This window comes from Schistocerca cancellata, chromosome 9 (genome assembly GCF_023864275.1).
Source record: "Schistocerca cancellata isolate TAMUIC-IGC-003103 chromosome 9, iqSchCanc2.1, whole genome shotgun sequence".
Taxonomy (NCBI): Eukaryota; Metazoa; Arthropoda; class Insecta; order Orthoptera; family Acrididae; genus Schistocerca; species Schistocerca cancellata.
This window is the reverse complement of record NC_064634.1, coordinates 405960329-405986240: the sequence shown is the minus strand read 5'-3', so window position 1 is coordinate 405986240 and position 25912 is coordinate 405960329. Positions and strand designations below refer to the sequence as shown.

At 42.8% G+C, this 25912-nt stretch overlaps 1 protein-coding gene across 1 annotated transcript; it reads left to right on the top strand.

Moving 5' to 3' along the window:
• Nucleotides 1–6763: 6763 nt before the first annotated feature.
• LOC126101013 (arylsulfatase B-like) lies at nucleotides 6764–25436 on the top strand. The gene is made up of 9 exons (XM_049911681.1): nucleotides 6764–6870; nucleotides 8560–8676; nucleotides 10851–11010; nucleotides 13066–13289; nucleotides 17854–18103; nucleotides 18311–18459; nucleotides 21091–21226; nucleotides 23320–23478; nucleotides 24915–25436. Exons 2-9 carry the CDS (start codon nucleotides 8575–8577, stop codon nucleotides 25391–25393), a joined length of 1659 nt encoding a protein of 552 aa, XP_049767638.1. The 5' UTR covers nucleotides 6764–6870; nucleotides 8560–8574; the 3' UTR covers nucleotides 25394–25436.
• Nucleotides 25437–25912: the final 476 nt, after the last annotated feature.

The window sequence follows — 25912 nt, the reverse complement described above, 5'->3', positions numbered from 1 at the left end:
AACTACAACTACAAAGGAAATTCTCTCTATAATTACGCGCTAGCAATTAACAATAGCTACACTAATTACACAACTTACAAGAAAAAATCAGAAGATTCCAGTGAGCTATCTCGGCTAACGGTCGACATATGAAACACCCCCCTTAGAAAAATTTATGAATCACGGTGCTAATAAACCTCTTACATTATTTGATTTTCAAACAGCTGAGCAGAACTGAACGTACTCAGACATTTCTCTCTTTACTTATTCTGATCAACACTAAACTAACACAATATTTTTAGTGCAACGCAATCTGACTTTCAAAAATCCCTACAAAAGAATGGCCCTGACTAACAATGACCTATACCTTTCATGAATCACTTACCTCACAAAAATCATCGTTAGTCAAACTACTGCAATACAGCGTGCGTCAGCTGAATGAAAGATTGTAACTACTGAAGGCACTAACTACTGATAGCCATAGTTGGCAAATGAAAGATTTTGGTATAGATCAAATTATGTATTTACCTTAATAATGTTCCAAAGTCATCATATATATATATGTTCATGATAACCAATATTACAAATTTACTCTTTCTGATGGACACACGTCCAGATCGTATGCTCTCAAAATTCTGCCATCTCTCTCCCCACATCCACCACTGCTGGCGGCTCACCTCCAACTGCCCAACACTACAATAGCGAATATTCTAACAATGCTAATCAGCCACAGAATGCACACAGCACAGCCAGTGATTTTCACACAGAGCGCTAGGTGACGTTACCAACATAAAAACCTAAACAGCCTACTTACACCCTCTTCTCCACATCTACAAAACCTGATATGACCCATACTCTGCGATACAAACGCTCTGTGCATCTCCAATCCACTAAAGTTCTCTAAGTCCCTCCAAATCGTCTAACTTAATCCACTCCATGTCGCTTTCTGCATTTGTTTACCTTTCGCTACATGGATCCTGTATCACCTCATCAGATTCCCAAACCTCCACACCCACATCCAACAACTCTGCATCTCCTACACTATCTGGAAACTAGATTCCAATAACCCTATTGTCTTCCCTCTGGTCATCAATCCTGATAAGCTGCTGCGCCTTCACAAACACATTCCTCAAATTCCTCTTCTCCTAGACCTACGCACGCTCCATATCCCATCATAACGCAATCAACTCACTTTCAAAGACATGAGATCCTCCCCAATGTTTATCCCTCCTGCCCACTTTAACTATTCTACAACTATCCAAATCAGGGGTCCTTTCTCCTTTTCCCTCTACATTCATCCCTATCTCTTTCCTCTTGTAACCACTGTCATATCCACATACAATACTACTCCTTACGCTCTACCTTTCCCACTGTCTGTATTTCCACTGTACACTTCAACTCCTACCTATCATCTCTATAGTTTTTCCTATCTAACTGGCCCCTATCTTTTCACCCACACGCCTCAAACCTATGGAACATACTTTCTCCTCTCACAATACTTCCCACTCAATGCATGTCCTTCAGATTTCAAATGAAAGTGCAATGCTCAAGAGTTTTTTCATCGAAGAATATTATCACGTTGCATTTGTGTTTTTAAACTCTTTGTATTTTTCGTCCTTCCAGCTGTCCATCTTTATTATTTTAACTTAAAAACGAAAATCAGTCCTCATACATTTTCTCATCTGTGTCATATTTTTAACAAGGCTGTTTGAAGAAGGGAGTATTATACCACTGACAGTCCACCCCCTGCCTGTATGGGGCGAGGGCGATGAAACAACAGTAAATAAAAAAAGTAAAAGTTCACAGATTAGGAGCATACAGCTACTTTTAAAACAGCCATTGCTTCTCGTCTTGGACAACACAACTGTTACTTTCGTTTCGAACTTCAGACAAAGCATTTATATACCTTTACAGAGATCACAATCGGCGGTTTCACAGGTACAAAGATACAAACAAAAGAATTATGCTGTATTTACATCCTTCCGTTACAGTAACCTGACGAACTGTAGAATGAGTATATAATGTAAGCTTTCACATCTAGTACCACAAATCTTCTGGGCTAGTAGACAGTGGTCGACGTGTAAAACTTTTTCCTAACGTTTCCTCTCCGACTGTGGGAGACATATTCAGAGGTAAAATGGCCAACTGCCACGAGATAGCTTTATACATCGACCATGGTCTAATATTCCAGAAGTTTTAAGTGATGTAGAATGAGTAGTTAATGAGGCATTCTTTTACATTATATTTGCAGTATGTGGATTTTCAGTTTCCTATCTAATTGGAACCTATTATACGAAGGTTGGAACTTTAGTAGTGGTAAATATTTATTTACAGCTCGAACAAAATAGATACGTGTTTCAAAGTTTTACTTATCTTCAAATTAGTCGCCAGCATTGTACATAACCCGCTGCTAGCGATATGGAAGTCGTAGGATACTCTTAGCAGTGCCAGTTGTGTTGACAGTTCGAGCGGCGCAGTCTATTGCCCGACGAATTTGTAACAGTTCTGAAGCGAATGCCGTTAAGTGTTTCCTTCAGTTTAGAAATCGAGTTAAACTTTGAGGGCTTCAGTCAGGGGAGTCCAGTAGGCGGTATAGCACTTAGCAGCTCCATCATTCAAACAAATTAGTAACAGCCTCCACTGTACGTGCTTAAGTATTGTGCTGCAAAATGATGTTCAGGTCCTGCAGAAAGTGTCATCACTTCTGTCTCTAAACTAGTCGTAGGTTGTGTTCCAAAAATGAACAGCATAGAGACAGAAGTGGTGACACTTTCTGCAGGACCTGAACATCATTTAGCAGCACAATGCTCAGGCACATACAGTGCAGGCTGTTAGTGATTTGTTTGAAAGATGAGGCTGCTAAGTGCTATACCACCTACTGTCACCTACTGCACTCGCTTCACTTAAGCCCTCGTAAGTTCAACTCGATTTCTAACCTGAAGGAAACACTTAACGGCATTCGCTTCAGAACTGCTACAAGTTCGTAGGGCAATAGATCGCTCCGCTCGAACTGTCAACACAACTGGCACTGCTAAGAGTATCCTACGACTTCCACATCGCTGGCAACGGGTTATGTACAATGCTGGCGACTAATTTGAAGGTCAGTAAAACTTTGAAGCACGTATCTATTTTGTACGAGCTGTAAATAAATAGTTGCCACTATTAAAGTTTCAACCCTCATAGATAAAAAGCTCCCTTCTGATACCTAGATTGGGATGCACAGTATCTTTAGAAATTATTTTTACTTCAAATATTGTGGTTGTAAATTGCACAGTTCATCGTAAATTCACGCCTGTAACTAACCACATTCTTCATTAGGAGTAATTTATTGTAAAAAAAATGTGAGAATCTCTAAGTCTCTATTAAGTCTCTGAAGTGGCCTCAGAGAGATGTCCAGTTACGATCTTTACAGATACCCTTATTAAACGATTTTTTCTCTTTCTGAGTGGGGAGTGAGTTGGATTTCCCCAGGAGTTTATGTCAAAGGACAAGATCAAGTGTAAGTGCCCATAGCATGCGACCAATGTCACCTATAAATTAACAGAACAAGAAAGATTTCGATGTAGTGATACTGCGTAAATTTATTATAAACACAGTCACCTAGAATTATCACACATGGAGTGTCACCCAGTGAATGCCTGGCGAGTTATATTTAGGATGACCGTCAGACAGTGTTATTTGTTTTCATTTTCAGTTTGTGAGATTTTATACGACTAAAGATTAACCTGTTTGCTGTGAAGGTTTTTTAAGCCATTTACACTATCCTCCTACGTGTTTCTCTTACGAATACGGATGAACCTTTTATCACTAAATATGTGTCATCACCAAACATGAGAGATTTTTAAAAATTAAACAACTTCCGAGTAAATCACTTATATAAGTCAAGAGCAGCAGCGAAAAAGGCACATAAATTTGCGAGATTCCATTTTTAATGTTCCTTATTCCCAGTGTAGGCTTACTCCTGTCGTATCACTCGTTAATGTGGCCTTCTGTCTTCTGCTGTTGAGTTTCATGGAGAGAAAGCCTTTAATTCCACACCGCCCTAGTTTCTCTGATAAAGTTTTCTGATGTGCACAATCTAAGGCTATGGCAAGGTTACAGAAAATGCCAACAGGGAGATTTTACTATCAAGTTGACCAAAAACTGAGTTCATGACGTCGTAAACGCCTTCTCAGAAGACAACCCTTCATGGAAGCGAAAGGATATTCTCAGAAACGTGGGTCAGTATTATTGCGTAGACTAACTTTTCGCCAGCCAGAGTGGACGAGCTGTTCTAGGCGCTTCAGTCTGGAACCACGCGACCGCTACGGTCGCAGGTTCGAATCCTGCCTCGGGCATGGATATGTGTGATGTCGTTAGGTTAGTTAGGTTTAAGTAGTTCTAAGTTCTAGGGTACTGATGACCTCAGATCTTAAGTCCCATAGTGCTCAGAGCCATTTGAACTAACTTTTCAAAACAAAAATGGGGAGCACGTAAAGGAGGGAATAGAGTTATTTATTTCGTCGTATGGTTTTACAATCAAATGGAAATGTCCAAATGTGACAACCAGTCAAGAGCACTTTGAGTCACTTGATGTAAAGTCCTTAGATCCTCGGTAAATGCTCGAGGTGGGCACTCATTAACAATGTGATCTATTGTTTGCTCCTCCGCTCCGTAGTCGCAGTCAGCGGATGGACAGAAACGCCGCTTCTTCATGGTGTAACCCTATCTTTCTTGGCCAGTCCTCATATGGTTCAGCCTTGACCGGGTTTGGCGTGGTACTTCGAACCCCTGGACATGCTTTGTTGGGTCTTGAACCATGTGAGTGTTGTTGGGTGGATGTTCGTTCCAGCGGTGTCGCCATTTGTAGGTCACGTCAAAAGAACTGACACCCTCTAAATCAGCCCAGGGTGGTTTGCGTGATTTCAGACGAGTTGGTGGTGGATGTTATAGGGTATCACACAATGGAGAATTCTTATGAGAAGTAATCTTTTTGGGCACGTTTATCTTGGCTCTTTTCTTTCTTATATCTTGCGGAGCAATGTTAGCCAAGACTGGCAGCCACTGACTGGGAGAAGGTCTGATGGTACCAGTGGTTACTCTCATGCTTTCATTAAGCTGCACATCAATCATTGTCAAGTGGTCACTGTTTTCCCACACAGAAGAACAATATTCTGCAGCAATACCCAATTGCGAGTACAACAATGGGTAGAGTTTGGGTCCGCACCCAAGCTGCTTCTGGCAATCTTGCGAAGTAGATTTACTTTTGAACCTAGTTTCTCAGATAACTTGATGCACTGTTGTTTGAATGTCAAGAGCCTATCCGGAATTATTTCCAGATATACTGGATTGTAGTTATGTGGTACTCATATTCCACTGGAAGTAATACGTAGCTTGGGCTTGTTTATTACTTACAATTATATGGAATGCAGTAACATCAGTTTTATCTGGGTTAGTTACATAATTCCAGATCAGTTTCATATATTGTTGTTGTTGTGGTCTTCAGTCCTGAGACTGGTTTGATGCAGCTCTCCATGCTACTCTATCCTGTGCAAGCTTCTTCATCTCCCAGTACTTACCGCAACCTACATCCTTCTGAATCTGCTTAGTGTATTCATCTCTTGGTCTCCTTCTACGATTTTTACTCTCCACGCTTCCTACCAATGCTAAATTTGTGATCCCCTGATGCTTCAGAACATGCCTACCAACTGGTCCCTTCTTCTTGTCAAGTTGTGCCACAAACTCCTCTTCTCCCCAATTCTTTTCAATACCTCCTCATTAGTTTTGTGATCTACCCATCTAATCTTCAGCATTTTTCTGTAGCACCACATTTCGAAATATTCTATTCTCTTCTTGTCCAAACTATTTATCGTCCATGTTTCACTTCCATACATGGCTACACTCCATACAAATACTTTCAGAAATGACTTCCCGACATATAAATCTATACTCGATGTTAACAAATTTCTCTTCTTCAGAAACGCTTTCCTTGCCATTGCCAGTCTACATTTTACATCCTCTCTACTTCAACCAAATCAGTTATTTTGCTCCCCAAATAGCAAAACTCGTATACTACTTTAAGTGTCTCATTTCCTAATCTAATTCCCTCAGCATATATACACTACTGCATACTTTCAAGTAAGAAGTCTTCAGTCATACATTGATTATGGAGATGCCTCAAGGGGATGCTGCGAAGTCAGCACAAGATTTTGATACTTTGATATCTTTATCTGAAATCCATGCCAATTGTTTCCTTTTATAATCCCTTCAACTGTAGTATTGAGTAACGACTCATATCGTAACATGTGCCCAACAACTGTATTTCTTCCATTCATTATCTTCGTAAATAGGCAAATGGATCTCAATGTCCTCACCGGAAATAGTGGAGACAAGTACGACCAACCTTTTTACTTTGTTACTGAGAGCGTATAGCGCTAGTGTGAAGGTTGTGCCACTGTTAATCGCCTTCGCCTCTATTCCTAGTAGTTCCAAGTCTGTATTAGCCTCTTGTGCAGACAGTTTCAGAAAACTGCTTCGCTGCCCCTCTAGTGCACATTCTGAGTTTCATTTCTCTCTTAGCTGCTGACTCATAGTACGGCCCAGTGCTTTGCTATCGCAAGTCATTCCGACCCCTGGGAAAGCTATCCACAAATCACGTAGTGTGTGTCATCCTGACAACACATCACCGCACAGTGGCATTACTTCCATTTGTTACACAATCTGTGATAACAGATTCCGTTCCACCTGCGATAAATCATATATCTGGAGTAGCGAAAGATTATTTTCATGATACTGCATACTGAAATCAAGATAATTACGTAAACAAGACGTATATAAGTTTCTTCGCGAAACAGACAGAGCACTATAGGCTTGTAGTAGCCTGCACACATCTTACGGTCACCGACGTCAGCTGTAAGTGTTTCTGTTGCTTCTCAGTTCTGTAGTTCACAGTGAATGTATATTATATCAATATGTAAGCAGTTTCCATTTCTAATTCTCATAACTTAAAAAAGAGTCAAAGTGTTTCATCTAATCGGAAGCGTGATACTCATTAATGGCAACGATGAATAAACCTGTTGCAAAAGTAAATTTGGGCGTTGCTTATATGTGTTCTGGGGTACTACCTTTAAGCGTGTTAGATTATTCTAATGCAGGTTATTGCACACGAGAGAACTAAAGCGTTAACTTGTCACTGTCAACGCAGAGAAGAGGTCTTCAAGTCCACAAGATAATTTTGTGCTATGGTCAGTTAATTCATGTTCGAAGCAGTACATGAACTAATTGAATTGGAATAATAGGTTCTCATGTAGAAGACTGGCCATAACTTAGCATGTACTGGTACTCTGGTGCCGTTGCTGCTGAGACTGTAAGGTAGGCAACTTACAGAGGGGATAGAGTGAACCAAAACGAAAAAAAAATGTCTCGTGAACAAGAGCTCAAAAATGGAAACCTTAAGAGCTATGTGCACTTGATCAGTAAAAAGATGTATTCCACAGTATCGAAGATGAACAAGTGATCACGGTTGTTAAGGTCGGTATTTCAGAGCCCATGTTCACCACACCTTTTTTACTTGTTTTGGATCATATTATCTCATCCAAAAACGTGGGAACTAAAGAGCTCGCTATTAATGAGATTTGTTTCCTTGAGAATACAGCTACATTTCTTCCAAAGATTCACAATTACGTTCCCTGAAAGATCTGCTACTTTCGTATAGACTACGGTTCTATCACAATGCTTTTGGACTAGTTCGGTATTTACTGCCGTGGTTACTCGATGATGACTCCCCGTGCCGGAGCAGAATGGGTGCATCTAACGTCTTGTAAGGAGTATGTTTTAAAGATGCACTGCACTCTGACAGAAATCTCGTTCGTCTTCAGACTGACTATTTTGGGGAACAAACGTGTACATGTGAACAATAAACATGTATAATGTTAATAACGTTTGTCTCATTTAAAAAACTATGATAGTTTTCACATAGAAAGTTCGGAGGCTGTAATTCTCAGCACAGCTTCATAATTGGAACACTTTCCGGACTCTCGGCCCTGTAATCTAAGTTAATTTTGAAATAACAACTTTCGCTTTATGTGTGCTGCAGTTTTTTCTGAAGTTGCAAAAATTCTTCCTGAAGTTAAAGTTTTTAAAATGTGAAAAACTGTTCTAAGATACAACATGGTCATGCACCTAGGGACAAACATTATATTCGAATTTAGCAGTGCTTGTTTCAAATAACTGCACTACTACAAGCCAATAATCAGTAAGTAAAATCAAATTAAGAAAATGTGTTATCAAAAATTACTTACAAGTTAAAAACTTTTTTAAGTGGAAGCTCATGGCAGCTGACACGAATTTCCATTTCAAGACAGGGAAAATTGTTAACACATTAGAGAAGACTGACTGTGTGGCCGAGAGCTAATAGTAACAATTACTTACTCAGGAGCTGGAGTGCTGCACATTGCAAATTACCTTCCTAGCTGAATGTTGTAAGCTGGTCGCACGGCTCTGAAAGACTTACAAATGAATTTCATTAGTATGACAACCAAGTGTACATTTCCAGTAGAACAAGGCATTGTACTGACACCTGCTCTGTCTGACTGTTGGCAGAGACATCTGGGGAGGATGCGACTGCTGCTGGTGGTGGCGAGTGTGTGGCTGGTGGCCGCCGTGGGGCCGGCAGGGGCCAAGCCGCCCAACATCGTCTTCATCGTCGCCGACGACATGGTGAGTCGCCGTCCTGCCCTGCCGTCAACTGGACAAATAGTATTATACATCCTTGTTTCTTAGGATTTCATAAGGAAACATCGGACAGATTCGTCAGTTATAAGGCTTGAGCTGCCGACGTCAATTTGTTGCAGAGTTACGAGACACCAGATAGCATGTTACAACTTTTTGATAATATAAAGTCTCTAACTTCATTGCTTCTCATTGCAGTAGGTGTTATACGTTTGAAAGAGAGAAACGTAGCTCCAAGGCAACTTTACATTATTTGGCATAATGACTTCATTTCATGGGAGCCATGATTTCACCATCAGCATGTGCAGAGTTTACAGTTCATTATAGATTCTCCAGCTTCTGGTTGGTGTAATTGGCTCGTCCAGCAATCTGCACTGCATGAGTGACAAAGCCTATGATATTACAAAGGAGAGAATCAATTAAAACTAGTGTTTCTAAGTGACTGATATCTACTACTCAGTCGTACCTTCTCTACAGTCCAAGTAACGGAGTTGGCTCCGTACTGGGATCTGCGTCAGGGGTCAACCCTCATCATAACTACATGTGTTCATAGCGTACTCACCAGCCGTACCTGCGAGGGTTGTTCGTCAAGGGAGGTCCGCTCGGCCGCGAAATGGAATCCACAAGGAAAACCATAAATTTTTACATGCAACACCTACACCTTCCAGTTACTTCTTTACATCGTCACCGCTCCGTGACATTTGTCGTAGCATTGTACAAACTTTTCAATACTATCGTCATAGAAGGCAGCCGCCTGTGCCTTCCGCCAATTCTCTAAGCTACTCTACAGCTCGTTGTCTGTGCCAAAATGTTACCGTCTTAGCCAGACGTTCATGAGAACAGAGACAAAAATCAGCGGGAGCCAAGTCTAGGCTGTATGGTAAATGATCAAACACCTTCCTTAGAAAAAGCTGTAGGAGCGTTCTCATTGCCTCTGCAGTGCGTGGGCGAGAATTGTCACGAACAAGGAAGTGCATGACCATTACGTCGTGTGAACTGTACGAAATCAGGTGAAACCTGCTACAGGCACTCAAACTTGGCTAGAGACATCCTTGTTCTAGGCGTATTTACGTGCTCACTGTGCGCTCATCAGCGACGTGACGCAATCGACGAACATACTGGAGACACTGCCCAACAAAGCTATTCAAAGCTTCATCGGATTTTTCACTGTGGTTTCCATTTCGCAACCGATCGGACCTTGCTTTGCGAGTTACCCTCACGCTTTTCAGTCGAATCATCAGGTTGAGCGATAATAAGCCGCAGACTTAGACACAGACTTGTACTTTACAGTTGAGAAATTAAATAAAAAATACTTGCAAGGGGAATGAGGCAACAGTAATTAGAAAGGTTATAGAGAAGAGGGGTAACATATAACGATCTATGCAGTGATCTAAACACAGTACAGTTCCAATCAAGTGCAAAAGAATTCCAGAACTGATATAAAAACCTGAATGACTTCCTAAGGTCTGCTTTTCTTGAGAAAGGTTGGAAGAAAATTGATGACTGAAACGGAACGGCAACGTAAATCAGATATCTAATACATATTCGAGTAATAGGGAAAAGAGTAGGAAAACGGAAGAGTAATAAGCAACACAGAGGAAAGTAAAATCCTGCTAAAACAACTGTCCATGTATATAAATTAACAATTAAGTACACTCTTCTCATATTTGAAAACTCTAAAGCAAAATGATGCTACGTATACCGAGGAAATTAATGTCAAGAAATTAAAAGTAAACAGTTGAACAAGTGAGCTAAGAAACGACCTGCACCATCCGAAAAATAGGTCTTAAAAAGGCTTTTGAAATAAATGTAACAAATGAAGTTGAGTTCCAGATCAGAAAGGGTAGGGAAAGAAATCTACCAAAATCTTGTAAAATTATACGTTATATTTTTTCCTTATGTGCGTAAGTATTCATTTCATTTTTTTAGGCAATGGAAGTAGTCAATGGAGATTAGTTCATTCAAACGTGTCACGTCTATAACGGGTAGTAATAGTATCGATGAGAACTTGTCTTTTTATTTCGTGATATTTTGTTCAACAATACACTGTTTTCAGTCTCTAAACGAAAATTTATTACGTTTGGGGAATAGGCCCAAGCGGCTAGTGAAGACGAGTGGTATTGAGCCGAAGAATGCGTGTGACGTAGCAAAACGTGTTGCAGGGCTGGAACGACGTGAGCTTCCACGGCTCGGACCAGGTGCCCACGCCCAACATCGACGCCCTGGCGTACCACGGGGTGATCCTCAACGGCCACTACGTGCAGCCAGTCTGCACGCCGTCCCGGTCGGCCATCATGACCGGGAAGTATCCCGTCCGGCTGGGTGAGTCTGACGTCAGCTCGGAAGTAGCACTTCTTCGTCATAACGGCTCGTGAGAAATACATAGAAATCCTTCACCAACTTTCTAACTTGCTTTGTGCATGGTTCCTTCTGATAATACCTGCACAAGTTTTCGTTCTTCCTTTTTCATTGCAATGCAGCTCTCAAGCTGTAAGTTACTACACTTCACGATTGAAGTTGCTTTACTGCTGCATTAAATCAGTAAGAATCCCGGTCTTACAGCCGAGTGGTCTTACTTTTACATCTGTCATCACTTTCAAATCCAGGCTCAAAACACAAACTTTTTCTGTCTACAATTTTTCAAACAACCTCTTAGTTGACGACGGACACTGTTCACACTATGTACGAACTGAAAACCCGGAATAAAATATTAAAAACTTATCCTTGTATATTTGTACACATGATCGGGAAAGAATATCGCAGCACGTAGCCCAAGTATAATCAAACGTAAGTTAAAAATGTTGGCGTTAAGACACACAAAGATTGCAACTATGATAGTGACAACTATTTATTTACAACTTATACAAAGAAGATACGTGTTTCCCATTGTGGAAGTCGTGGAATATCCTTAGCAAATTGTTCAAATGGCTCTGAGCACTATCGGACTTAACATCTGATGTCATCAGTCCCGTAGAACTTAGAACTACTTAAACTTAAGTAACCTAAGGACATCACACACATCCATGTCCGAGGCAAGATTCAAACCTGCGACCGCAGCGGTCGCGCGGTTCTAGACTGAAGGGCTTAGAACCACTCGGCCACAACGGCCGAATATCCTTCGCAGCGCTAGTTGTATTTATAGTTCGAGTGGAGCGGTCTGTTCCCTGACGAATCCCTGCAGTAGTTTTGAAGGGAATACCATGAAGTGCTTCCTTCAGTTTACGATTCAAGCTGAAGAGCTTAATTCTGGGCAGTGTGATAGGTGGTACTGTACTTTCCAGCCCCGTAGGCTGAACAAACCAGTTACAACTTGCACCATATGCGCCAGTATTGTCCTGCAAAATGATGGGCGGTTCCTGCAGAAAGTGTCGCCGCTTCTTTCTCTTGGCTGATCAGTAATGCTTTGACGCATATGGCGCAAGTTGTAATTGATCTGTTAGATCTGCGGTGTGCCGTACCCCCACTGCACTCCCAGGACTTAAGCCATCGTGACTTCAATTTCATTTCTTAATTGAAGGATGCACTTCATGGCATTCGTTTTAGAATTGTTACATAAATTCGTTGGGCAATAGATCGCTCCACTCGAACTATAAACACAACTAGCGCTGCCAAGGATATCCTACGACTTCCTTTTTTCTTTGCCGGCCGGTGTGGCCACGCGGTTAAAGGCGCTTCAGTCTGGGTTCGCGCGACCGCTACGGTCGCAGGTTCGAATCCTGCCTCGGGCATGGATGTGTGTGATGTCCTTAGGTTAGTTAGGTTTAATTAGTTCTAAGTCTAGGGGACTGATGACCTAAGATGTTAAGTCCCATAGTGCTCAGAGCCATTCCTACGACTTCCACATCGCTGGCAACGGGTTATACACAATACTTTTCTGAAGGCCAATACAACTTTGAAACATAAGTTGTAAACACATAGTTCCACTGCTGAAGTTCCAATCCTCGAATTTTCGAGACAAAATCTCTTGTGTAAATATTTTACATTATTGTATCCAGCAACATAACTCGTGTTGATCAGAAACGGCTTCCAGACCCTTAACGGCCATCTGACTTGGATCACCTGTCATTTCTCACAGCATTGTTCTTTGAATTAGACCCTTGGAGATATCAGTCGCCATTCTTGACCACTGAGAGCTGGTTTCCAATTTTTAATACCTCTGCTTCAGTGGGGAGCAAAATTGTGAGCTACCTCCTTCTTTCGATCTCGCCAGTAACTGCCGACGGTATTTGCCAATTGAGACCCCTTTTCCTACCTCAGTGAAGCCCCACTAACGTCGGTGACGAAATGTTTTCCCGTTCCCAGCAGATGAGTTACTCCACACATGTACCCTCTACATGTGTGCGCGCTGTGACTAATGGATCCCTCGTGTTGTTGCAGGCATGCAAGGCCACGTGATCCTGGGGGACGAGGTGCACGCGCTGCCCGAGGGCAAGATCCTGCCGCAGTACCTCAAGGACCTGGGCTACGTCACCAGAGCCATCGGCAAGTGGCACCTGGGCCACTACTCCAAGGTCTACACGCCCACATACCGCGGGTTCGACTCCCACCTCGGCTACTGGAACGCCGGCGTCGGCTACTACGACTACATATTTGCAGACCAGGTTAGCAGTCGGCTTCTTTTCTGCGCTTCAGTTCATCTCACAAATTCCCTAGGACCTGCAGAGGGGGTCGGTAGTCAGTGTAAAAGCATTAAATTATTGTCATCAATGTCTTGGTGACTAATTACTTTATTAAACTCTATAACCAGATTCAGTTTTGGAGTCATCATATCATTCAACGATTACAACAATGACATGCAGTACTGACTATGCGTGTTTACATCGTTGCTATATTCCTTGAATTTGATGATGACTGCAAGATCAAAAGAAGTCATCAGTATCAAGAGACTAACATGTGACCAAGAGATTGATTTCTATGGCTTAATCATCTCATAAAGTCTCAGGAAATTTTACTTGCAGCTTTATTAAGAATGCCTTCACTCATGTAAATTTTTAATTCGTGCCTTGTTACAGTTTCCCAAGTGGCTACATAGGAGATGAACATAAAGGCACATCTGTGCCTTCCTCAAAATTTTCAGAGTGGTTGTCAACACCCCATGTTCATTTGGTGTTCCCAATCTATGTCGTATGAAAACATAGTCATCTTTTAAAATAAAACAAGTATATATTGGCGTCAACCTATTGGGTGGCCAGTTAAATGTTTCAGCAAAAATATCTCTGGAACAACTATAGATATTGAAAACCGACTTATTCTCAACGCAAACTTATGTTTATTTAATGGACATTCCATACTGCTTCTTATAGAATCAATAACATAAAAAATCACAAAAAGAATGGCTTTTGTTGCAGCGTAATACGTGAATTATATCCTGAGAAATTCCAAAGCGAAATTGATGTTTGAAATGAACAAAACTCACCGCTGTTGCACATTCCGAGATGCAAGCGTGAACTGCACAGTGCTCGTAATTGCGATGTGATAGACGTACTACGAGGCAATAAACGCTGTACTTTCTGCTATTTACACTGCTATTAAATGGACTGGAAACAATATAGAGGTCCCATCACCCACGATGAAAAATAAAGACAGGGTTTGTTGGTTCATACTTTATTTATCGCTACTACAGTACTAGAATGTTGCATCTTAGAACGCCAGTCACAACATGATTACGACCAACGTGGGGTTCACGCTTGCATCTCTGGATGTGCAATAGCCTCGCTTTTCGTTTATTTTAAACATAATCTTCGTTTTTCTCGTTATGTAATTGACGTATTACGTTACAATCAAGACCATTCTTTTTATGATTTTTCAAATTATCGATTGCGTAAGAAATGACATGGGGCACCCCTTTTTTAAAAAATGTAAGTTTACCTTGAAGATAATAGCTGCTTACGTTTTAGAATGTCTCACACTATTTACTTTCGTGAGCCCCTTGCCTTACACCCATGATCGTGAAAGTTTGTTTTCAGTGTCTATAGCTGTTCCAGAGGTATTTGCGCTGTAACGTTTAAGTAGACCAACCTGCATATCACAAACATATGGAGCATTAGATCAATCATGGTGTAGAAATATCTGTGCTTCAAACCCTGTTATGAGACAACATATACGGCGGAGCCTGCCAGCAGTGTAGAAAACATGTCGTTCACATCCTTATCTGATACAGCATGTATCTGTATCAAGATCATTCCCAGAAAACCTGTACCCCACTGCAACGTTATGTACCGCGGAAACTACTGTATGGAGCATAGTGGAAACAATGTCGTACAAATATTAACAAGTTCCTGTTCTCTCCCATTAACACATGATTTGAGGGAAAAGTAACTGTTCATATATCACAGTATTATTGTAGTAACTCTGATGTTACTCTCGTGATCTTTATTCAGGTTACACGACAGTGAACTGAGCCAAATGTTGCTCAACACCTCTTCCCTAAATATACTCATTTGGTAAGCTAGGGCATCTTCCTTCAGTTATTCGCGTTAAATTCCTTTTGTATATCCCTTATTTAACAATCGTATTAAACTCTAATTATCAGCAGAATCTCTTCTTGAATTATTTTCAGTCGCTGCTGTCGTTAATGTTGTATAAGGCCTTTAAAAAATGGCACAATGCTCTATAATTATTCGCAATGACATATTATGTATGCTTTTATTTTTGTAGATGCACTGCAATTTCCCAGAAAGAAGTCGATGTTTTCATTTGACCTCTCCACTACTCATTTGACGTATTGATACCATTCCACATAGCTTTGTAATACTACTTTAGATAGGTAGGAGATATGACAGTCTGCAATAACTTACCACCAGCCTTGTAACAGGATATTCACTTCAGAGGAAAAAGATGACTTCCTGCTTGTCCTGATGAGCCATTCTCTACTCTAAACGACCGTTAATGCATCTGATCATGCATTTCCGGTATATACGGGGTGTTTCAAAAATGACCGGTATATTTGAAACGGCAATAAAAATTAAACGAGCAGCGATAGAAATACACCGTTTGTTGCAATATGCTTGGGACAACAGTACATTTTCAGGCAGACAAACTTTCGAAATTACAGTAGTTACAATTTTCAACAACAGATGGCGCTGCGGTCTGGGAAACTCTATAGTACGATATTTTCCACATATCCACCATGCGTAGCAATAATATGGCGTAGTCTCTGAATGAAATTACCCGAAACCTTTGACAACGTGTCTGGCGGAATGGCTTCACATGCAGATGAGATGTACTGCTTCAGCTGTTCAATTGTTTCTGGATTCTGGCGGTACACCTGGTCTTTCAAGTGTCCCCACAGAAAGAAGTCACAGGGGTTCATGTCTGGTGAGTAGGGAGGCCAATCCACGCCGCCTCCTGTATGTTTCGGATAGCCCAAAGCAATCACACGATCATCGAAATATTCATTCAGGAAATTAAAGACGTCGGCCGTGCGATGTGGCCGGGCACCATCTTGCATAAACCACGAGGTGTTCGCAGTGTCGTCTAAGGCAATTTGTACCGCCACAAATTCACGAAGAATGTCCAGATAGCGTGATGCAGTAATCGTTTCGGATCTGAAAAATGGGCCAATGATTCCTTTGGAAGAAATGGCGGCCCAGACCAGTACTTTTTGAGGATGCAGGGACGATGGGACTGCAACATGGGGCTTTTCGGTTCCCCATATGCGCCAGTTCTGTTTATTGACGAAGCCGTCCAGGTAAAAATAAGCTTCGTCAGTAAACCAAATGCTGCCCACATGCATATCGCCGTCATCAATCCTGTGCACTATATTGTTAGCGAATGTCTCTCGTGCAGCAATGGTAGCGGCGCTGAGGGGTTGCCACGTTTGAATTTTGTATGGATAGAGGTGTAAACTCTGGCGCATGAGACGATACGTGGACGTTGGCGTCATTTGGACCGCAGCTGCAACACGGCGAACGGAAACCCGAGGCCGCTGTTAGATCACCTGCTGCACTAGCTGCGCGTTGCCCTCTGTGGTTGCCGTGCGCGGTCGCCCAACCTTTCCAGCACGTTCATCCGTCACGTTCCCAGTCCGTTGAAATTTTTCAAACAGATCCTTTATTGTATCGCTTTTCGGTCCTTTGGTTACATTAAACCTCCGTTGAAAACTTCGTCTTGTTGCAACAACACTGTGTTCTAGGCGGTGGAATTCCAACACCAGAAAAATCCTCTGTTCTAAGGAATAAACCATGTTGTCTACAGCACACTTGCACATTGTGAACAGCACACGATTACAGCAGAAAGACGACGTACAGAATGGCGCACCCACAGACTGCGTTGTCTTCTATATCGTTCACATCACTTGCAGCGCCATCTGTTGTTGAAAATTGTAACTACTGTAATTTCGAAAGTTTGTCCGCCTGAAAATGTACTGTTGTCCCAAGCATATTGCAACAAACGGTGTATTTCTATCGCTGCTCGTTTAGTTTTTATTGCCGTTTCAAATATACCGGTCATTTTTGAAACACCCTGTATGTGCCACGTTTGTCTGAAAAGGGTCGAATATCTTCAAAAAGTTGCAGACTGCAAGTTCCACGCTCCACATATGACCCATCTTACCTATCTTAAATGAATGAACAACTACGATGCCACTGTATGAACTGAAGATAGAAAATGTTCCGTAGATTTTGTAGTAACTCACCTAGGTGTTCAGAAGATTTGGTGATTATCGTTTATGGGATTATCTTTTATGCGCACGTACTGATGAAAAAAAAAATGGAAATGAGCGTTGGCGTCAGTGGCCAGGAGGCCCTTTGCGGGGCAGGTCCGGCCGCCTTGGTGCATGTCTTATTACATTCGACGCCACATTGGGCGACCTGCGCGCCGGGTGGGGATGAAATGATGATGAAGACAACACAACACCCAGTCCCTGAGCGGAGAAAATCCCCGACCCAGCCGGGAATCGAACCCGGATCCGTAGGAGGACAATCCGTCACGCTGACTACTCAGCTATCGGGACGGACGGGCACGTTCTAATGTAGTGCTTCTTTAGATGATGAAAAATGAGCATTAGAATGTCGAATTTGGCATTACAGTAAATAAGATCGTTAATTTTCAGCGTGTGGCCTCTTGACCAGAGACTGTCCTTTTTAAGTAGTGTACGGGGTGTAATGAGAGCTAGAGCTTTTGCTATGGAAAATCATGTAACGGCTATTACGTTTTCCCCGGCAGGGTGCCCACGGGTACGACCTGCGGGAGAACCTGACGACGGCGTGGCAGTACAACGGCAAGTACGCGACGGACGTGTTCACCGAGGAGGCGGAGCGGCTGATCCGGGAGCACGACACGGAGCGGCCGCTGTTCCTCTACTTCGCGCACCTCGCCTGCCACCCCGGGGACCACTCGCAGCTCATCAACGCCCCGCAGGACCTCATAAACAGCTTCTCCTACATCTCGCACCCCGACCGCCGCATACTCGCAGGTGAGCTGTGTCGCACTCTGTTTCTGCTTTCCGTCCTATGAACACCTTCATCACCAGTGAGGTGATGCTCGGATGGAACATTTAGTGTCCAAAATGGCACTTCAGCGTTTTGTTTATAGCTTATGGTATTAATATGACTCAGATATTGTTATACACCAAGGTCTGTAAATTATGGTATAATAAGTGGGAATGTTGTTATGTTGACAGCGGTGATGGCGAAGATGGACGAGTCGGTGGGGCGTGTGGTGACAGCCCTCCACGAGCGCGACATGCTCAACAACTCCATCATAGTGTTCGTCGCCGACAACGGGGCGGGCAGCGACGTCAACTGGGGCTCCAACTTTCCCTTCCGAGGAGTGAGTCGACTTCTCCTACACTATCGTACAGTCTGGAGTCGATAATGATTTGCTTCATTTTCAGAAGTCGTTAGCCAGTTCCACATTTTCTACTAGTAAATAATGTTGTGAGGACAAATAAGCCGGCTGCTGTGGCCGATCAGTTCTAGGCGCTCCAGGCCGGAACCCCGCTGCTGCTACGGTCGCAGGTTCGAATCCTCGGGTATGGATGTGTGTGATGTCCTTAGGATAGTTAGGTTTAAGTAGTTCTAACTCTAGGGGACTGATGACCTGAGATGGTAAGTCCCATAGTGCTCAGAGCCATTTGAACCCTTTCAGGACAAATAAACACCAGATCAAAAATGTGAAAGCATCGACAGTAACTTAAAACTAAAACAGCTGCTGTTGTAAACGAATCGTTTTGTGGATGTCGTCGACTGATCATTAAAACTGTCAGCAGACGATTCTGTACAGAGAGTCTGATTCAAATGGCTCTGAGCACTATGTGACTTAACATCTGAGGTCATCAGTCCCCTAGAACTTAGAACTATTTAAACCGAACTAACCTAAGGACATCACACACACCCATGCCCGAGGTAGGTTTCGAACCTGCGACCGTAGCGGTCGCGCGGTTCCAGACTGAAGCGCCGAGAACCGCTCGGCCACACCTGTCGGCAGAGAGATTCTCTTCTGGGGTATGTACTAGAGGGAGATATTTACATTTACTTAACCTGTTAGTACGAATACAATAATGGAGGAATAATGGAGGAAGACAAGTCTTGTTGACCGGTGAAGTTTTAACAGGAGGATAACGCTACGGAGTTTAACTGCAGTTTGAAGCTACTATCTCACACTTTCTGTTGTAAAACATACGTAGTAGTTGTTCTCATAGTCCAGACAAGGAACACAAAACTCTTGCAACGGGCGCATAAACTTCCTGCTATTCTCTTCTTCCTGATGATGATTCTTTCGGAAATACAAACGCTACTTTTTTTTTTCAAGGTCCGATTTGTCGCGAAATAAAAACCGCAATAAAAATAAAAAATGCTTTATTTGAAACATTTAGCTACACTTTCCACTACTTCTCTACGTAGTCGCCGCTCCGACTTCGATAAGCTGTGTTATTCTCGCCTATTCTGCAGGAGATCAAGAACATTCTTCTCGTACTTTTTGCTTCCCTTTCTTGCTGATGGTTCCACTTGGAATGTCCATACCGGTCGGTTTCGAGTTGGCTCAGCTACCCATTATGAAAAACTGTGGTTCATATAACATCCAATCAATAGAGAAGTGCTTTCAGGGTGAGGTGTCAGATTTTTTGATTACCCTGTACTTTCTCACTAGCTCCAGTGAGTATCTGTGGCACTTCCCAAAGAGAGCGGTTGCTCCTGAAAGTTGTGTATTCACTGGAAGAATACGTGAATAGTTTACATAATGTAAACAGAACTTTATGTTTTCTGCCTGTTCACTTTTTAAGTTTAATTTTGCGCCTGGATTCTTTACCAAGATAATTAAGAAATTATCCACAGCAGAATGAAATAACATCTCAGAATTTCTGTAGACCATTATACATGGTGACGTATGGTAGCAAGATCGTTTCTAAAGGATAATAGTAATTGTATTTTAAGAAAATACAAATTTATACAGAATTAAAGATTAACATCTTCTATTCGATTTACTTTGACACTTACGTCATGCAAGTGGAGGTCATCCTCTTGATCCAGTTTCAACTTTTTCTCAGAAGTTCCTCATAACTCGGGCCAACTGGTACTGGGCAATCAAGCACATCTCTTCTTTAATGGCAGTTTACAATTCCACTAAGAATGTTTTCTGTTGTTCTGAAGTTTTGTTACCCCTCGTTGTATTGTATAGCTAGGAGTAGCTGTGCAATTAAGATACCAAGAAAAGATCCATCACATTGCAATGACATACTCAACATCTAGGAAAAAATGTTTACCATACGTGAACACATGAGCTCTATCGGCCACTTTTACTTAGCTACTGAAATGACTGACGGTCCTGAAGTGAGTGACATCCTTCCCACCACTGACAATGATTTACTAACAAACCTAAAAGAATCTGTTTCCCGTACTTCAGTACAACAGAGCCACAAATACTCAGTAAAGATTGCAACGGCTGATGCTGCATTAAAGCCGTGCACCACATCCAGCATAGCTTTAGATATTTTAGAAGACTTCTTCTGAGAAGCACCACGTATCACCTTCAACAGTGCGGTAATCACGTAATGTTGATGACAAGGGGACTAGAGAAATCCGACATATGCAGCGGTGTACAGTCAGTCGATCTTCGTCAAAACTTTTGAACGTTTGAAGGGGTAGGGTATCTGTTGTGCTGGTGTACCTCATATTTCACCTCGTAACATGCGATGGCTTTCACAGTACTAATATAGATTTGTATATAGCTATAGATGTGTAGCATAGAAGTGTTACAGGAGATGCTCAGGTTCCAGTTATATCTGCACAGCTCCACAATTGCCACAACAGGGTCAAAAAATTTACATATCAATTCCCTCGCCAATGTGTTGTGCCTCGAAAAATTGAAGCTAATCCGTTAAACAATGTAAATCATTCACAATATGTAACATGATATATGTTGTGTGAAGTGATGTGACATGTTGCGCTGCTTTGTTTGCAGATAAAGAACAGCCTGTGGGAGGGTGCGGTGCACGGCGTGGCTGCTGTGTGGAGCCCCCTGCTGCAGAACATGTCCAGGGTGGACCACGAGCTGATGCACATATCGGACTGGCTGCCCACGCTGTACGCTGCAGCAGGTACGTCCAGGGGAGAGAGGTGGTGGGAAGAAGGGGCAGGGTGCTTATTTGGTAGCCAGGGAAACGGTCATAGGCAGTGCCCGCATCAGTAGCACTCACATCTAATGCCAGTCATTCCACACAAACACTATGTCCTGAAATACATGTAACACAACTGCACAGCCTGACAAAAAAGAGTGAAGTACCAAGAAGACATGATCTGTTGTGAATGTATGTTTCTACAGCCACAAGCCATCAGCAGATATCACTGATTAGAATTTCAGTTCTCTGCGACAGTTACAACATTCAGCAGAGTGCATTAGCATTTTGTTGCCATCAGGTGTGGTAAGGTATGTGGTAAGGTATATGAAGGACATGAACAGTGTGTGACGTTGAATGATCACTGCGAAACACATGGAGATGCCGTGTAATCCAGAGAGCTTCATCAGCACTGACAAGGGTTAGAGACAGGCCTCATTTTGCGTCTCTATTTGACCGACTGATCAAATTTTGCAGTAACCAAACAGTGACCCAATGTTGGAATGCATTGGAATGTGAGGGCCAGAATACTCGTTGCCAAGTAGCAGTCGACTGTGTCTGACCACCACAAGGTTGAAAGGGGGGAGGGGCGATAGCTGTATTGTGCACCAATCTCATCAAAACCACTTAACATCTGTAACTACCATCTGATAACAAGTTATGGACACTGTACAACACACTGTGTCTTACTGCACCATTCATTTGAGCCATACTAGGAAATTACCATGCGATGCATGCCCTGCTGTTAACAGCACAATACAGAGTGCTTACATATGGAGTGGTGCGATGACTAGGAAGCATGGACTGCTAATGAATGGCTTTGAATTATGCTCAGTAAGGAATGGCGGATCTTCACTACCCTCGATGACCATCGTTGATGAGTATAGCGGGGACCTAGGTAGGGGCCACATTCTTCCAATGTTTTGGAGAGGTACAGCTTTGTACTTCTGGAGTCATGATGTGGGGACTTTTGGGTACGAATTCAGTAGCAGCTGGTAGTCATTGAGTGTGCAACAGTATGTCATGGACATTCTGCCTCCTTATATGTTACCTCTTATGCGACAGTAACGTAGTGTTACTTTTCAGCAAGACAATGCTCATCCAAATACAGAATTTGTCTGTTTAGTGATGTTGAGGTATTCACGTGGCCGGCAAGATCCCCAGATCTGGCACCAACAGAACCTGTACTGTACCAGTGCAGACGTCAACTCCTTACCAGTGCCAGTGTTCAGGATATCAAAAATCGTTTTAGAATTATGGGACATCTTGCCTCATGAGTGGATACAACAGCTCCATAACAGGGTTCCCAACTTCATACAGACCAACCAGTGACGGAGGGCGAGGCGGGGAGAGGGGTGGGGATTGTGCATCATCACACATACAAGTGGGCTGATATACCAAGTTATTTGTGTATCTGGTTCGTTTTTGTAATCGCTGAAATAACATCACATATCCTCTCAGCCCATGAAGTTTTGGTTTGTTTCCTCCTCCCCATCTTGGTGTGCTTCATCTTTACTGTCATGTCATTTAGTTGGCACAGCTGTGCACTGCGATTACATTATGGGTTATGGGTCATAGTCCACATCTCTTTAGAAAATGGTCTTATTGAAATCATTACTTTTCGTCAAAGAGTGTAGCAGTTCAGTTTCGCAGTAGGCTTAATTTTCTTCAGAAACATAGCACTGTGACGATTGCATTTAATTTCTAATAAATATTTTACATTACAGCTACTTCTCACTCACCCTGTTCCACTGCACGTAAGTATAAACTAATGCTTTCACAATATATCTATTGCAGCGTTAGTCTGCAGAGCACAAGTACCTACTTCGCGTTCATTTTGAAAAGACTAACTCCGTGCATCTTTCCTGTGGCCAACACCTGCTTATCGCCCTGGGGCAATAAAATGGATGTTTTGGAGAACATTCATAACTCTCCTGTACAAAGAATTTTTATTACGATTTTTGCAACTAGAAACAAAAGTCCTTCATGTCAGAACATGATGTATTATAGCAAACAGTCTATGTGTATTAAAGGTGGTAATTCGTTAAACGTAATTTTTCTTAATGTTTATGCAGGAGGTAATGCGTCAGACCTGCCGGACGACCTGGACGGCGTAAACATGTGGCCGCGGCTGGTCTCTGGAGAGCCCAGCCAGCGCACGGAGATACTCCTCAACTACGACGAGGTGGCCGAGAACGGCGCCGTCCGCGTCGGCGACTGGAAGCTCGTCAAAGGTGAGTAGCAGCCCTGTCCGCGCTGGCGTTGTCTGGAACCTATCAAATACATCAGACGTTGTGCTACCGGGTCAGTCCACATCCCACAACAGTTGCAGTTGTGGAATGGCACAGCGAACAGTGCACAATTAAGTGATATGTGACAGACTTTGTGTCTGCGATGAGCATAGAGTTCATCTATAGAGGGTGTAACGAGTATAGCTGCAAATAGCTTTATATGTCGTACATTAAATGTGTTGGACTGTGCGGCTGATCCCGGCGGAGGTTCAAGTCCTCAATCGGGCATGGGTGTGTGCGTTTGTCCTTAGGATAATTTAGGTGAAGTAGTGTGTAATGTTAGGGACTGATGACCTTAGCAGTTAAGTCCCATAAGATTTCACACACATTTGAACATTAAACGTGTAAACACTTCAGTGTATTGGTTGTTTTTTCTCTATATCTAACAGGCTTCCCACAAACACCTCACATAATGTACTACCTGATGTTTTCTGCACAGTTGTAACTGCATCATTAAGTGGACTACAGCTGTCGTTATAGACTTACCATTTTGTGTCCACACGTTCACGCTTCAATACCTGACTTGATGTCCAGAGGAAAATTAGCATTAATGGATTACTCTTGCCAGATGTTCTGGCAGGTAAAATCCACCACTAAAAAATACGACTTATAATATCTATAATTGTTAGTGTGCAAATGATGTACATCCTGATATAATGCTGTTCAGTACAGCATCCTCAGTCACCAGTTTCTGCACTTATGCCCATTACATCCTGTATAAGTCTGATGCGTGTTATGAGTTTAATTCTGTATTAATATTCAGTGAAATCGTACCTCGTAGATCGAAAAAAGTTTTGTAAATATTTGCTGTCTTAAGGCAAATCATTCATAAATGGGAAAGTTGATGACATATTTAGGTGGAAGGATTCCGTCAGGTAGTTATATGATGATAAAATTTTGTGACCAGACTTTGGCCATGGAGGATAGAGAATCATATAAACGAAAAAACCTGAATATCGACAGGGCACCGTAAGAATTAATAATGGATGCTCGATTCTTGAAGAGCAGGGTCACATTTCTTACTTTGTCGCCACTGCCAGTGTGCTATGGAAACCAGTGTTGACGGTACTAAAGAAGGAAGGTGTACAATATAGAAACTGGTTACTCATATGGTGTTCGCACATCGTGTAGTTGTTTCCGTGAGATGTGTACAAACCAGCTGGAAACCCGAACCAGTGATCAAAGAAGGGTAGCTACACATTTCTAAATTATTTAATGCACACTGCGCATTCTCATGCGGCGAGAAAAAAAGTAGCAGGTGTGAGAGGAATGAGAGAGTATGAAGAAGTAGTAGTTTTTATGAAGTTGAGCCATTTACTGTGAATTTAACGTTGTAAGTTGTTTGAATCGAAACCGTAAGCGGCGTGCTGGTGCGGCAGGTGTGCAGAACAACGACTACTACGCCGGGGCGAGCGGCGCTGAGGACCCGCTGTTCACGCCAGCCTACGACCCGGAGGAGGTGCTGGCCAGTCCAGTGGGGCAGGCGCTCTCCAGCGTGGTCGGGGCGTCCCCGGAGGCGGAGGACGTGCTGCGGCTGCGCGCTGAGGCGACCGTGTCCTGCCCGGAGCGGCCCGCGCACGGGCTGTGCAACATCACGAGCAGCAGCGGCTGGTGCGTCTTCAACATCAGGCAGGACCCGTGCGAGGCGGGCGACGGCCAGCCGGCCGACATGCCGGAGGGCCTGGTGGACACACTGCTGGAGCGGCTGGAGACGCTGTCGCAGCCGCTGATGCCGCAGCCGGGGGCCAACGTCACGCAGACCGACCTGGCCGACCCCAAGCGCTGGAACAACACCTGGGTGCCCTGGGTCGACTGCATCGCCGACAACGCAGACCCCATGTGCAACGTCGTCACGTAGAGGCCGCTCTCTCTTTCAACACTTACTTTGCCTCAATAGTGTGATGTAGCTATGTAAAGAGCAATAAATGGCTGTCACATATCTTAATTCTTGAATATTCCTCAACATTATGTGTACCTTAAGATCAAGCCCACTACAATACCTACGACAATTGCCCCTGTCGTTATATGTGTACACTGGCTTACCTAATCAGTTAGCAATGAAAGGGTGTTACTTGTTGTATTTACTGAGATGACTGTCAGCTACGGTCCTGAAGAGGAACCAGATGTAGCGCCTGGTGTAAATGGTGTAGCTAATATTCCTGCATTTACGAGCAACAGTGGAAAGTGACGTCCTTTCATAGCAGCATTGAAAAGGACGTTTGGATAAAAAATAATAAATGGATCTAACTAGATGCAGCGAAAAACCATGAAAATTACTCAGACATCTCAGTAATTATACAACCAACCTTATTACACATTACAACGCTGTGAACTAGATAGTTTACCATCTGCTCATGAAGAGGAAAGTCAAACACAA